The following is a 14,526-nucleotide window of genomic DNA, read 5'->3' as shown; positions in this document are numbered from 1 at the left end:
GAGTCCCAGTGTATAATATATAGAATAGCAGTCCTTGTGTATATTATATAGAATAGTGGTCCCTGTGAATATTATGGAAAATAACAGTCCCTGTGTATATTATAGAGAATAGCAGTCCCTGTGTATATTGTAGTGAATAGCAGTCCCTGTGTATATTATAGAAAATAACAGTCCCTGTGTATAATATATAGAATAGCAGTCCCTGTGTACATTATAGTGAATAGCAGTCCCTGTATATATTATAGAGAAAGGAGCCCCAGTGTATAATATATAGAATAGCAGTCCCCTGTGTATATTATATAGAATAGCAGCCTCTGTGTATATTATGGAAAATAACAGTCCCTGTTTATATTATAGAGAATTGCAGTCCCTACATATATTATAGAGAATAGCAGTCCCTGTGTATATTATGGAAAATAACAGTCCTTGTGTATATTATAGTGAATAGCATTCCCTGAGTATATTTTAGAGAATAGGAGGTCTGGTGTATAATATATAGAATAGCAGTCCCTGTGTATATTGTGGAAAATAACAGTCCCTGTGTATATTATAGTGAATAGCAGTCCCTGTGTATATTATTGTGAATAGCAGTTCCTGAGTATATTATAGAGAATAGTAGCCCCTGAGTATATTATAGTGAATAGCAGTCCCTGTGTACATTATACAGAATAGGAGCACCGGTGTATAATATATAGAATAGCAGTCCCTGTGTTTATTGTGGAAAGTAACAGTCCCTGTGTATATTATACAGAATAGAAGCACAGGTGTATAATACATAGAATAGCAGTCCCTGTGTTTATTGTGGAAAATAACAGTCCCTGTGTATATTATACAGAATAGAAGCACAGGTGTATAATATATAGAATAGCAGTCCCTGTGTTTTTTGTGGAAAATAACAGTCCCTGTGTCTATTATACTGAATAGGAGCCCCAGTGTATAATATATAGAATAGCAGTCCCTACATATATTATATAGAATAGCAGTCCCTGTGAATATTATGGAAAATAACAGTCCCTGTGTATAATATATAGAATAGCAGTCCCTGTGTACATTATAGTGAATAGCAGTCCCTGTATATATTATAGAGAATAGGAGCCCCAGTGTATAATATATAGAATAGCAGTCCCCTGTGTATATTATATAGAATAGCAGCCTCTGTGTATATTATGGAAAATAACAGTCCCTGTTCATATTATAGAGAATTGCAGTCCCTACATATATTATAGAGAATAGCAGTCCCTGTGTATATTATGGAAAATAACAGTCCTTGTGTATATTATAGTGAATAGCATTCCCTGAGTATATTTTAGAGAATAGGAGGTCCGGTGTATAATATATAGAATAGCAGTCCCTGTGTATATTGTGAAAAATAACAGTCCCTGTGTATATTATAGTGAATAGCAGTCCCTGTGTATATTATTGTGAATAGCAGTTCCTGAGTATATTATAGAGAATAGTAGCCCCTGTGTATATTATAGTGAATAGCAGTCCCTGTGTACATTATACAGAATAGGAGCACCGGTGTATAATATATAGAATAGCAGTCCCTGTGTTTATTGTGGAAAATAACAGTCCCTGTGTATATTATACAGAATAGAAGCACCGGTGTATAATATATAGAATAGCAGTCCCTGTGTTTATTGTGGAAAATAACAGTCCCTGTGTCTATTATACTGAATAGGAGCCCCAGTGTATAATATATAGAATAGCAGTCCCTACATATATTATATAGAATAGCAGTCCCTGTGAATATTATGGAAAATAACAGTCCCTGTGTATATTATTGTGAATAGCAGTCCCTGTGTATTTTATAGAGAATAGCAGTCCCTGTGTATATTATAGAGAATAGCAGTCACTGTGTATATTGTAGAGAACAGTAGCCCCTGTGTATATTATAGAGAATAGTAGCCCCTGTGTATATTATGGAGAAAAACAGCCCCTGTGTTTATTATAGAGAATAGAAGTCCCTGTGTATATTATAGGGAATAGCAGCCCTTGTGTATATTATATAGAAAAGCAGTCCCTGTGTATATTATACAGAATAGGAGCACCGGTGTATAATATATAGAATAGCAGTCCCTGTGTTTATTGTGGAAAATAACCGTCCCTGTGTCTATTATAGTGAATAGCAGTCCCTGTGTATATTATAGAGAATAGGAGCCCCATTGTATAATATAAAAAATAGCAGTCCCTACGTATATTATATAGAATAGCAGTCCCTGTGAATATTATGGAAAATAACAGTCCAGTCCCTGTGTATATTTTGGAGAACAGCAGTCCCTGTGTATATTATAGAGAATAGTAGCCCCTGTGTATATTATAGAGAATAGCAGTCCCTGTGTATATTATAGAGAATAGTAGCCCCTGTGTAGATTATGGAGAAAAACAGCCCCTGTGTTTATTATGGAGAATAGAAGCCCCTGTGTATATTATAGGGAATAGCAGCCCTTGTGTATATTATATAGAATAGCAGTCCCTGTGTAAATTATGGAAAATAACAGTCCCTGTGTATATTATAGAGAACAGGAGCCCCAGTGTATAATATATAGAATAGCAGTCCCTGTGAACATTATAGAGAAAAGCAGTCCCTGTGTATACTGTAGTAAATAGCACCCCCTGTGTATATTATAGAGAATAGAAAACCATGCATATATTTTGGTGACTAGCAGTCCCTGAGTATATTATAGAAAATATCCACTCCTATGTATGGAGAATAGTAGTCCCTCTATATATTGGAGAGAATTGTTGCTCCTGTGTATATTATAGACATATAATATGTCTATAATACACACTATGTATATTACAGAGAATAACAGTCCCTGTGTATATTGTAGGCAATAGCAGTCCCTGTGTATATTGTAGAGAATAACCAGCCACTGTGTATATTATAGAGAATAGCAGCTCCTGACTATATTATAGAGAATAGCAGCCCCTGTGTATATTATACGGAATGGCAGCTGCTGTGTATATTATATAGAATAGCAGTCCCTGTGTGTATTATGGAAAATAACCAGCCCCTGAGTATATTATAGAGAATAGCAGCCCCTGGGTATATTATAGAGAATAGGAGTTCCTGTGTATATTATAGAGGATAGCACCCCCCCCGTGTATATTATAGAGAGTAGCAGCCCCTGTGTATATTATAGAGAATAGCAGCCCCTGTGTATATTATAGAGAGTAGCAGCCCCTGTGTACGTTATAGAGAATAACCAGCCCCTGTGAATATTACACAGAATAGCAGCCCCTGACTATATTATAGAGAATAGCAGTCCCTGTGTATATCATGGAAGTTAACCAGCTCCTGTGTATATTATAGAGAATAGCAGCCCGAGTATATTATAGAGAATAGCAGCCCCTATGTATATTACAGAGAATAGCAGCCCCTGTGTATATTTTAGAGAATAGGAGTTCCTGTGTATATTATGGAGAATAGGAGTTCCTGTGTATATTATAGAGGATAGCACCCCCCTGTGTATATTATAGAGAATAGCAGCCCCTTTGTATATTATAGAGAGTAGCAGCCCCTGCGTATATTATAGAGAATAGCAGCCCCCTTTGTATATTATAGAGAGTAGCAGCCCCTGTGTATATTATAGAGAGTAGCAGCCCCTGTGTATATTATAGAGAATAACCAGCCCCTGTGAATATTACAGAGAATAGCAGCCACTGTGTATATTATAGAGAATAACATTCCTGTGCATTTTATACAGAAAGCAGCTCCTGTGTATATTATAGAGAACAGCAGTCCCTCTGTATATTATAGAGAATAGCAACTCCTGTGTATTTTATAGAGAATAGCAGCTCCTGTGTATTTTATAGAGAATAGCAGCTCCTGTGTATTTTATAGAGAATAGCAGCCCCTGTGTATATTATAGGGAATAGCAGCCCCTGTGTATGTTATAGAGAATAACCAGCCCCTGTGAATGTTATAGAGAGTAGCAGCCCCTGACCATATTATAGGGAATAGCAGCCCCTGTGTATGTTATAGAGAATAACCAGCCCCTGTGAATATTATAGAGAGTAGCAGCCCCTGACTATATTATAGGGAATAGCAGCCCCTGACCATATTATAGGGAATAGCAGCCCCCGTGTATCTTATAGGGAATAGCAGCCCCAGTGTATGTTATAGAGAATAGCAGCTCCTGTGTATATTATGGAAAATAACCAGCCCCTGAGTATATTATAGAGAATAGCAGCCCCTGTGTATATTATAGAGAGCATAATTTAATATCCCTGTCTGTACCTGTTTATTCCCCAATCCTTCTTCCTGGTTAACAATGCTCTGAGTTCCCTGTCTATGCCCTTGTCCCAGTCTCTCTGATTGCGGTTGCGGAGTGTGCCGGGCGCTTTGTGGATCTCGCACTGTCTGTTTGCAGAGTGTAATCGGCGGGTCAGATAGGCACATGTCCTCTAACAACCGGTGAGCATATTCCAGGAATCCACACCTCAATTCGCAAAGAATCCTCTCAGAATCTCTGCAAAGGTCTTTTTGTGACTTGAGTTTCGATGACGCTGTTTTCATTTTCTCGCAGCGAATCGGCGGAGAGCGGAGTTGATGGGACCCCCGAATGTAACATTCTCGTTGCTATCAGGTAAAAGAGACAGTCACTGCGAAATGGAGAGAGAAATCAGAGAGAGAGAGGGGGAGAAATCAGACGGAGAGCGAAATCAGAGAGAGAGACAGAAATCAGAGAGAAAAATCAAGAGAGTGAGAGATATCAGAGAGAGGGAGAGAGAAATCATAGAGAGGGAGATATCAGAGGGAGAGAGAAATCAGATGGAGCGAGAAATCAGAGAGTGAAAGAAATCAGGGAGGGAGAGAGAAATCTGAGAGAGAGAAATCAAGAGTGAGAGAGCAAAATCAGAGGGGGAGAGAAATCAAGAGAGAGAGGGAGAAATCAAGAGAGAAATCCGAGAGGGAGAGAGAGAGAAATCAGAGAGAGGGAGAGAAATCAGAGAGAGAGAAATCAGAGAGACAGAGGGAGGGAATCAGAGAGTTAGAGACAGAGAGACAGGGGAGAGAGTGAGGCAGAGGGTGAGAAAGTTTGCTTCTGTTGTTTGGTATTTTATATAACTGTCTTGTGAAACGCAACGGGAATGCATAAATCATCGAAGGTGGCAGGACATTGAGAGTGCGGTTAATAAAGCGAATGTTGGAGAAGAGAAGGTTGAAAGGAGATTTGATGGAGGTATTCAAAATCTTAAGGGGTCTGGGCAGAGTAGATAGGGAGAAACTGATTCAGTTGGGAGAAGAATTGAGAACCAGAGGGCACAGGCTTAAGGTGATTGGAAAAAGAAGCAATGGCGACATGAGGAAAAACTTTTTCATGCAGCGAGTGGTTAGGGTTTAGAATGCACAGCCTGAGGGTGTGGTGGAAACAGGTTCAACTGAAGCATTCAAAAGGGAATTGGATTGTTATCTGAAAACATGAAGAATGTGCAGGGTTACGGGGAGAAGGCAGGAGGTGAATTGCTCTTTCAGAGCAATGGGCCGAATGGGCTCCTGTGCTGTAATAATTCTGTAATTCTATGTCTCAGTGCCATAAGGCATGATATAAATACAGGTTGTTGGTGAGATGGAGACAGAAAGCAGGAGAGAGGCAGCTGGGAATTGGGAGATTAGGGCAGGGTTTTACCACTGGCTAAAGGACCCTGACATGAAGTGAAATGAGGGTCTGAAGCCCCACTTGCTGGACTGTCTCCGCAGTGTTCCTGCACCTGGCCGCTGGTCTCCAGCCCCACTGGTGGGATGAGCTGCTGCTGTTCCAATCAGAAGGACAACAGCTCCAGAGACTCAGCAATCTCACTGCTAGACAGGGGTGGGGGGGGCAACTGAAACAACTCGGAGATTGAGATATCTCACAGACGGAAGTGGAAAGTTACAAGTTAGAGGGGACAAGATGGGCAGGTCTGAAGAATGGCCCATTGGGGTGGTCATCCCTACCCTGTACACCCCCTCTGCACTCAGAGAGTGCCCGCCCTGATTGCCACAGGTAGAAAGTCTCCATGAAGCTGACGGCCTCTCCATAGAGAATGAGCCGTGTGAAAAATACTCTGAGCCAACAAATATCCACTAAGTGGTCCCTAAACATTTACATTTCCTATCCATTATTTCACATGGAACCAGTAGGCATCCAGTCCTGCGCAGCACAGACACCCTCCCCCGCAACAGCCCCCACCACCACATCAGGGAATATAGAATAAGAATGAAATAGAGAGAGAAAACTGAGAAAAGTCGAGAGAGGGGGAGAGAAAGAGGAACAAAGAGACAAATGGGAGTGTTACAGAGTGAGAGTCCTGTCCCCACCAGTACTGTACCCCAGTGTTATACAATGAGAGACCTGTCGCCACCAGTACTGTACCCTAGTGTTACACAGCGACAGATCTGTCCCCACCAATACTGTACCCCAGTGCTACACAGTGACAGACCTGTCCCCACCAATACTGTACCCCAGTGTTACACAGCGACAGACCTGTCACCACCAATAGTGTACCCCAGTGTTATACAGTGACAGACCTGTCCCCACTAGTACTGAACCCCAGTGTTATACACTGACAGACCTGTCCCCACCAGTACTGTACGAGTGTTATACAGCGAAAGACCTGTCCCCACCAGTATTGTACCGCAGCGTCATGCAGTGACAGACCTGTCCCCACCAGTACTGTACACAGTGTTATACAGCAACAGACCAGTCCCCACCAATACTGTACCGCAGCGATATGCAGTGACAGACCTGTCCCCACCAGTACTGTACCCCTGTGTTCTACAGTGACAGACCTGCCCATACCAGTTCTGTACCCCAGCGTTATACAGTGACAGACCTGTCCCCACCAGTACTGTACCCCAGCGTTATACAGTGACAGACCTGTCCCTACCAGTACTGTACCCCAGTGTTATACAGAGACAGACCTGTCCCCACCAGAATTGTACCCCAGTGTTATACAGTGACAGACCTGTCCCCACCTGTACTGTACCCCAGTGTTACACAGTGACAGACTTGTCCCCACTAGTACTGTACCCCAGTGTTATACAGTGACAGACCAGTCCCCACCAGTACCGTACCCCAGTGTTATACAGTGACAGACCTGTCCCCACCAGTATTGTGCCCCAGTGTTATACAGTGACAGACCTGTCCCCACCAGTATTGTACCCCAGTGTTACACAGTGACAGACTTGTCCCCACTAGTACAGTACCCCAGTGTTATACAGTGACAGACCTGTCCCCACCAGTACTGTACCCCAGTGTTATACAGTGACAGACCTGTCCCCACCTGTACTGTACCCCAGTGTTACACAGTGACAGACTTGTCCCCACTAGTACTGTACCCCAGTGTTATACAGTGTCAGACCAGTCCCCACCAGCACTGTACCCCAGTGTAATACAGTGTCGGACCAGTCCCCACCAGTACCATACCCCGGTGTTATACAGTGACAGACTTGTCCCCAACAGTACTGTACCCCAGTGTTATACAGTGACAGACCTGTCCCTACCAGTACTGTACCCCTGTGTTATACAGTGACAGACCTGTCTTCACCTGTACTGTACCCCAGTGTTACACAGTGACAGACCTGTCCCCACCAGTGCTGTACCCCAGTGTTCCAGTGTTCTACAGTGACAGACCTGTCCTCACCTGTACTGTACCCCAATGTTATACAGTGACAGACCTGTCCCCACCAGTACTGTACCCCAGTGTTATACAGTGACAGACCTGTACCCACCAGTACTGTACCCCAGTGTTATACAGTGACAGACCTGTCCCCACCAGTACTGTAGCCCAGTGTTATACAGTGACAGACCTGTCCCCACCAGTACTGTAGCCCAGTGTTATACAGTGACAGACCTGTCCCCACCAGTAATGTACCCTTGTGTTATACAGTGACAGAGCTGTCCCCACCAGTACTGTACCCCAGTGTTATACAGAGACAGACCTGTCCCCACCAGTGCTGTACCCCAGTTTTCCAGTGTTATACAGTGACAGACCTGTCCTCAACTGTACTGTACCCCAATGTTATACAGTGACAGACCTGTCCCCACCATGACTGTACCCCAGTGTTGTACAGTGACAGACCTTTCCCCACCAGTACTGTACCGCAGCGTTATGCAGTGACAGACCTGTCCCCACCAGTACTGTACCCCAGTGTTATACAGTGACAGACCTGTCCCCATCAGTACTGTACCCAGTGTTATACAGCGACAGACCTGTCCCCACCAGTACAGTACCACAGCGTTATGCGGTGACAGACCTGACCCCACCAGTACTGTACCCGTGTTCTACAGTGAAACAACCTGCCCATACCAGTTCTGTACCCCAGCGTTATAGAGTGACAGACCTCTCCCCACCAGTACCATACCCCAGCGTTATACAGTGACAGACATGTCCCCACCTGTACTGTACCCCAGTGTTATACAGAGACAGACCTGTCCCCACCAGTACTGTACCCCAGTGTTATACAGTGACAGACTAGTCCTCACCTGTACTGTACCCCAGTGTTACACAGTGACAGACCTGTCCCCACCAGTGCTGTACCCCAGTGTTCCAGTGTTATACAGTGACAGACCTGTCCTCACCTGTACTGTACCCCAATGTTATACAGTGACAGACCTGTCCCCACCAGTACCGTACCCCAGCGTTATACAGTGACAGACCTGTCCCCACCAGTACTGTACCCCAGTGTTATACCGAGACAGAACTGTCCCCACCAGTACTGTACCCCAGTGTTATACAGTGACAGACCTGTCCCCACCAGTACAGTACCCCAGTGATATACAGTGACAGACCTGTCCCCACCTGTACTGTACCCCAGTGTTACACAGTGACAGACTTGTCTCAACTAGTACTGTATCCCAGTGTTATACAGAGACAGACCTGTCCCCACCAGTACTGTACCCAAGTGTTATACAGTGATAGACCTGTCCACACCAGTACTGTAACCCAGCGTTAAACAGTGCCAGACCAGTCCCCACCAGTACTGTACCGCAGTGTTATACAGTGTCGGACCTGTCCCCACCAGTACCGTAGCCTGATGTTATATAGTGACATACCTGTCCCCAACAGTACTGTACCCCAGTGTTATACAGTGACAGACCTGTCCCCACCAGTACTGTACCCCAGTGTTATACAGTGACAGACTGGTCCTCACCAGCATGGTACCCCTGTGTCATACGGTGACAGGCCAGTCCTCACCTGTACTGTACCCCAGTGTTACACAGTGACAGACCTGTCCCCACCAGTGCTGTACCCCAGTGTTCCAGTGTAATACAGTGACAGACCTGTCCTCACCTGTACTGTACCCCAATGTTATACAGTGACAGACCTGTCCCCACCAGTACTGTATCCCAGTGTTATACAGTGACAGACCTGTCCCCACCAGTACTGTACCCCAGTGTTATACAGTGACAGACCTGTCCCCACGAGTACTGTAGCCCAGTGTTATGCAGTGACAGACCTGTCCCCACCAGTAATGTACCCCTGTCTAATACAGTGACAGAGCTGTCCCACCAGTACTGTACGCCAGTGTTATACAGAGACAGACCTGTCCCCACCAGTGCTGTACCCCAGTGTTATACAGTGACAGACCTGTCCCCACCTGTACTGTACCCCAGTGTTACACAGTGACAGACTTGTCCCCACTAGTACTGTACCCCAGTGTTATACAGTGTCAGACCAGTCCCCACCAGCACTGTACCCCAGTGTAATACAGTGTCGGACCAGTCCCCACCAGTACCATACCCCGGTGTTATACAGTGACAGACTTGTCCCCAACAGTACTGTACCCCAGTGTTATACAGTGACAGACCTGTCCCTACCAGTACTGTACCCCTGTGTTACACAGTGACAGACCTGTCTTCACCTGTACTGTACCCCAGTGTTACACAGTGACAGACCTGTCCCCACCAGTGCTGTACCCCAGTGTTCCAGTGTTCTACAGTGACAGACCTGTCCTCACCTGTACTGTACCCCAATGTTATACAGTGACAGACCTGTCCCCACCAGTACTGTACCCCAGTGTTATACAGTGACAGACCTGTACCCACCAGTACTGTACCCCAGTGTTATACAGTGACAGACCTGTCCCCACCAGTACTGTAGCCCAGTGTTATACAGTGACAGACCTGTCCCCACCAGTAATGTACCCTTGTGTTATACAGTGACAGAGCTGTCCCCACCAGTACTGTACCCCAGTGTTATACAGAGACAGACCTGTCCCCACCAGTGCTGTACCCCAGTTTTCCAGTGTTATACAGTGACAGACCTGTCCTCAACTGTACTGTACCCCAATGTTATACAGTGACAGACCTGTCCCCACCATGACTGTACCCCAGTGTTGTACAGTGACAGACCTTTCCCCACCAGTACTGTACCGCAGCGTTATGCAGTGACAGACCTGTCCCCACCCGTACTGTACCCCAGTGTTATACAGTGACAGACCTGTCCCCATCAGTACTGTACCCAGTGTTATACAGCGACAGACCTGTCCCCACCAGTACAGTACCACAGCGTTATGCGGTGACAGACCTGACCCCACCAGTACTGTACCCGTGTTCTACAGTGAAACAACCTGCCCATACCAGTTCTGTACCCCAGCGTTATAGAGTGACAGACCTCTCCCCACCAGTACCATACCCCAGCGTTATACAGTGACAGACATGTCCCCACCTGTACTGTACCCCAGTGTTATACAGAGACAGACCTGTCCCCACCAGTACCGTACCCCAGTGTTATACAGTGACAGACTAGTCCTCACCTGTACTGTACCCCAGTGTTACACAGTGACAGACCTGTCCCCACCAGTGCTGTACCCCAGTGTTCCAGTGTTATACAGTGACAGACCTGTCCTCACCTGTACTGTACCCCAATGTTATACAGTGACAGACCTGTCCCCACCAGTACCGTACCCCAGCATTATACAGTGACAGACCTGTCCCCACCAGTACTGTACCCCAGTGTTATACCGAGACAGAACTGTCCCCACCAGTACTGTACCCCAGTGTTATACAGTGACAGACCTGTCCCCACCAGTACAGTACCCCAGTGATATACAGTGACAGACCTGTCCCCACCTGTACTGTACCCCAGTGTTACACAGTGACAGACTTGTCTCAACTAGTACTGTATCCCAGTGTTATACAGAGACAGACCTGTCCCCACCAGTACTGTACCCAAGTGTTATACAGTGATAGACCTGTCCACACCAGTACTGTAACCCAGCGTTAAACAGTGCCAGACCAGTCCCCACCAGTACTGTACCGCAGTGTTATACAGTGTCGGACCTGTCCCCACCAGTACCGTAGCCTGATGTTATATAGTGACATACCTGTCCCCAACAGTACTGTACCCCAGTGTTATACAGTGACAGACCTGTCCCCACCATGACTGTACCCCAGTGTTATACAGTGACAGAGCTGTCCCCACCAGTACTGTACCGCAGCGTTATGCAGTGACAGACCTGTCCCCACCAGTACTGTACCCCAGTGTTATACAGTGACAGACCTGTCCCCATCAGTACTGTACCCAGTGTTATACAGGGACAGACCTGTCCCCACCAGTACAGTACCACAGCGTTATGCGGTGACAGACCTGCCCCCACCAGTACTGTACCCGTGTTCTACAGTGACACACCTGCCCATACCAGTTCTGTACCCCAGCGTTATAAAGTGACAGACCTGTCCCCACCAGTACCGTGCCCCAGCATTGTACAGTGACAGACCTGTCCCCACCTGTACTGTACCCTAGCGTTATACAGTAACAGACCTGTCCCCACCAGTACTGTACCCCAGTGTTATACAGAGACAGACCTGTCCCCACCAGTACTGTACCCCAGTGTTATACAGTGACAGAAATGTACCCCAGTGTTATGCAGTGACAGACCGGTCCCCACCAGCACTGTACCCTTGTGTTATACGGTGACAGACTAGTCCTCACCTGTACTGTACCCCAGTGTTACACAGTGACAGACCTGTCCCCACCAGTGCTGTACCCCAGTGTTCCAGTGTTATGCACTGACAGACCTGTCCTCACCGCTACTGTACCCCAATGTTATACAGTGACAGACCTGTCCCCACCAGTACCGTACCCCAGCGTTATACAGTGACAGACGTGTCCCCACCAGTACTGTACCCCAGTGTTATACAGAGACAGAACTGTCCCCACCAGTACTGTACCCCAGTGTTATACAGTGACAGACCTGTCCCCACCAGTACCGTACCCCAGTGTTATACAGTGACAGACCTGTCCCCACCTGTACTGTACCCCAGTGTTACACAGTGACAGACTTGTCCCCACTAGTACTGTACCCCAGTGTTATACAGTGTCAGACCAGTCCCCACCAGCACTGTACCCCAGTGTAATACAGTGTCGGACCAGTCCCCACCAGTACCATACCCCGGTGTTATACAGTGACAGACTTGTCCCCAACAGTACTGTACCCCAGTGTTATACAGTGACAGACCTGTCCCTACCAGTACTGTACCCCTGTGTTACACAGTGACAGACCTGTCTTCACCTGTACTGTACCCCAGTGTTACACAGTGACAGACCTGTCCCCACCAGTGCTGTACCCCAGTGTTCCAGTGTTCTACAGTGACAGACCTGTCCTCACCTGTACTGTACCCCAATGTTATACAGTGACAGACCTGTCCCCACCAGTACTGTACCCCAGTGTTATACAGTGACAGACCTGTACCCACCAGTACTGTACCCCAGTGTTATACAGTGACAGACCTGTCCCCACCAGTACTGTAGCCCAGTGTTATACAGTGACAGACCTGTCCCCACCAGTAATGTACCCTTGTGTTATACAGTGACAGAGCTGTCCCCACCAGTACTGTACCCCAGTGTTATACAGAGACAGACCTGTCCCCACCAGTGCTGTACCCCAGTTTTCCAGTGTTATACAGTGACAGACCTGTCCTCAACTGTACTGTACCCCAATGTTATACAGTGACAGACCTGTCCCCACCATGACTGTACCCCAGTGTTGTACAGTGACAGACCTTTCCCCACCAGTACTGTACCGCAGCGTTATGCAGTGACAGACCTGTCCCCACCAGTACTGTACCCCAGTGTTATACAGTGACAGACCTGTCCCCATCAGTACTGTACCCAGTGTTATACAGCGACAGACCTGTCCCCACCAGTACAGTACCACAGCGTTATGCGGTGACAGACCTGACCCCACCAGTACTGTACCCGTGTTCTACAGTGAAACAACCTGCCCATACCAGTTCTGTACCCCAGCGTTATAGAGTGACAGACCTCTCCCCACCAGTACCATACCCCAGCGTTATACAGTGACAGACATGTCCCCACCTGTACTGTACCCCAGTGTTATACAGAGACAGACCTGTCCCCACCAGTACCGTACCCCAGTGTTATACAGTGACAGACTAGTCCTCACCTGTACTGTACCCCAGTGTTACACAGTGACAGACCTGTCCCCACCAGTGCTGTACCCCAGTGTTCCAGTGTTATACAGTGACAGACCTGTCCTCACCTGTACTGTACCCCAATGTTATACAGTGACAGACCTGTCCCCACCAGTACCGTACCCCAGCGTTATACAGTGACAGACCTGTCCCCACCAGTACTGTACCCCAGTGTTATACCGAGACAGAACTGTCCCCACCAGTACTGTACCCCAGTGTTATACAGTGACAGACCTGTCCCCACCAGTACAGTACCCCAGTGATATACAGTGACAGACCTGTCCCCACCTGTACTGTACCCCAGTGTTACACAGTGACAGACTTGTCTCAACTAGTACTGTATCCCAGTGTTATACAGAGACAGACCTGTCCCCACCAGTACTGTACCCAAGTGTTATACAGTGATAGACCTGTCCACACCAGTACTGTAACCCAGCGTTAAACAGTGCCAGACCAGTCCCCACCAGTACTGTACCGCAGTGTTATACAGTGTCGGACCTGTCCCCACCAGTACCGTAGCCTGATGTTATATAGTGACATACCTGTCCCCAACAGTACTGTACCCCAGTGTTATACAGTGACAGACCTGTCCCCACCATGACTGTACCCCAGTGTTATACAGTGACAGAGCTGTCCCCACCAGTACTGTACCGCAGCGTTATGCAGTGACAGACCTGTCCCCACCAGTACTGTACCCCAGTGTTATACAGTGACAGACCTGTCCCCATCAGTACTGTACCCAGTGTTATACAGGGACAGACCTGTCCCCACCAGTACAGTACCACAGCGTTATGCGGTGACAGACCTGCCCCCACCAGTACTGTACCCGTGTTCTACAGTGACACACCTGCCCATACCAGTTCTGTACCCCAGCGTTATAAAGTGACAGACCTGTCCCCACCAGTACCGTGCCCCAGCATTGTACAGTGACAGACCTGTCCCCACCTGTACTGTACCCTAGCGTTATACAGTAACAGACCTGTCCCCACCAGTACTGTACCCCAGTGTTATACAGAGACAGACCTGTCCCCACCAGTACTGTACCCCAGTGTTATACAGTGACAGAACTGTACCCCAGTGTTATGCAGTGACAGACCGG

At 46.9% G+C, this 14,526-nt stretch overlaps 1 protein-coding gene across 1 annotated transcript in view; it reads left to right on the top strand.

Annotated features, from left to right (window-relative positions):
* The first annotated feature begins 4,383 nt into the window (after positions 1 to 4,383).
* The window catches only part of LOC121283365 (kinesin-like protein KIF12), a 193,874-nt gene continuing 183,731 nt past the window's right edge, over positions 4,384 to 14,526 (top strand). The window contains exons 1-2 of the mRNA XM_041197859.1: positions 4,384 to 4,420; positions 4,533 to 4,592. Coding sequence (XP_041053793.1) covers positions 4,404 to 4,420; positions 4,533 to 4,592 — 77 coding nt within the window. The 5' untranslated portion in view covers positions 4,384 to 4,403. The remainder of the gene's footprint in view (positions 4,421 to 4,532; positions 4,593 to 14,526) is intronic.

Source organism: Carcharodon carcharias, chromosome 10 (genome assembly GCF_017639515.1).
Source record: "Carcharodon carcharias isolate sCarCar2 chromosome 10, sCarCar2.pri, whole genome shotgun sequence".
In the NCBI taxonomy this organism is placed as follows: Eukaryota; Metazoa; Chordata; class Chondrichthyes; order Lamniformes; family Lamnidae; genus Carcharodon; species Carcharodon carcharias.
The sequence above is the reverse complement of the archived record's forward strand: the minus strand, read 5'-3'. Positions and strand labels throughout refer to the sequence as shown.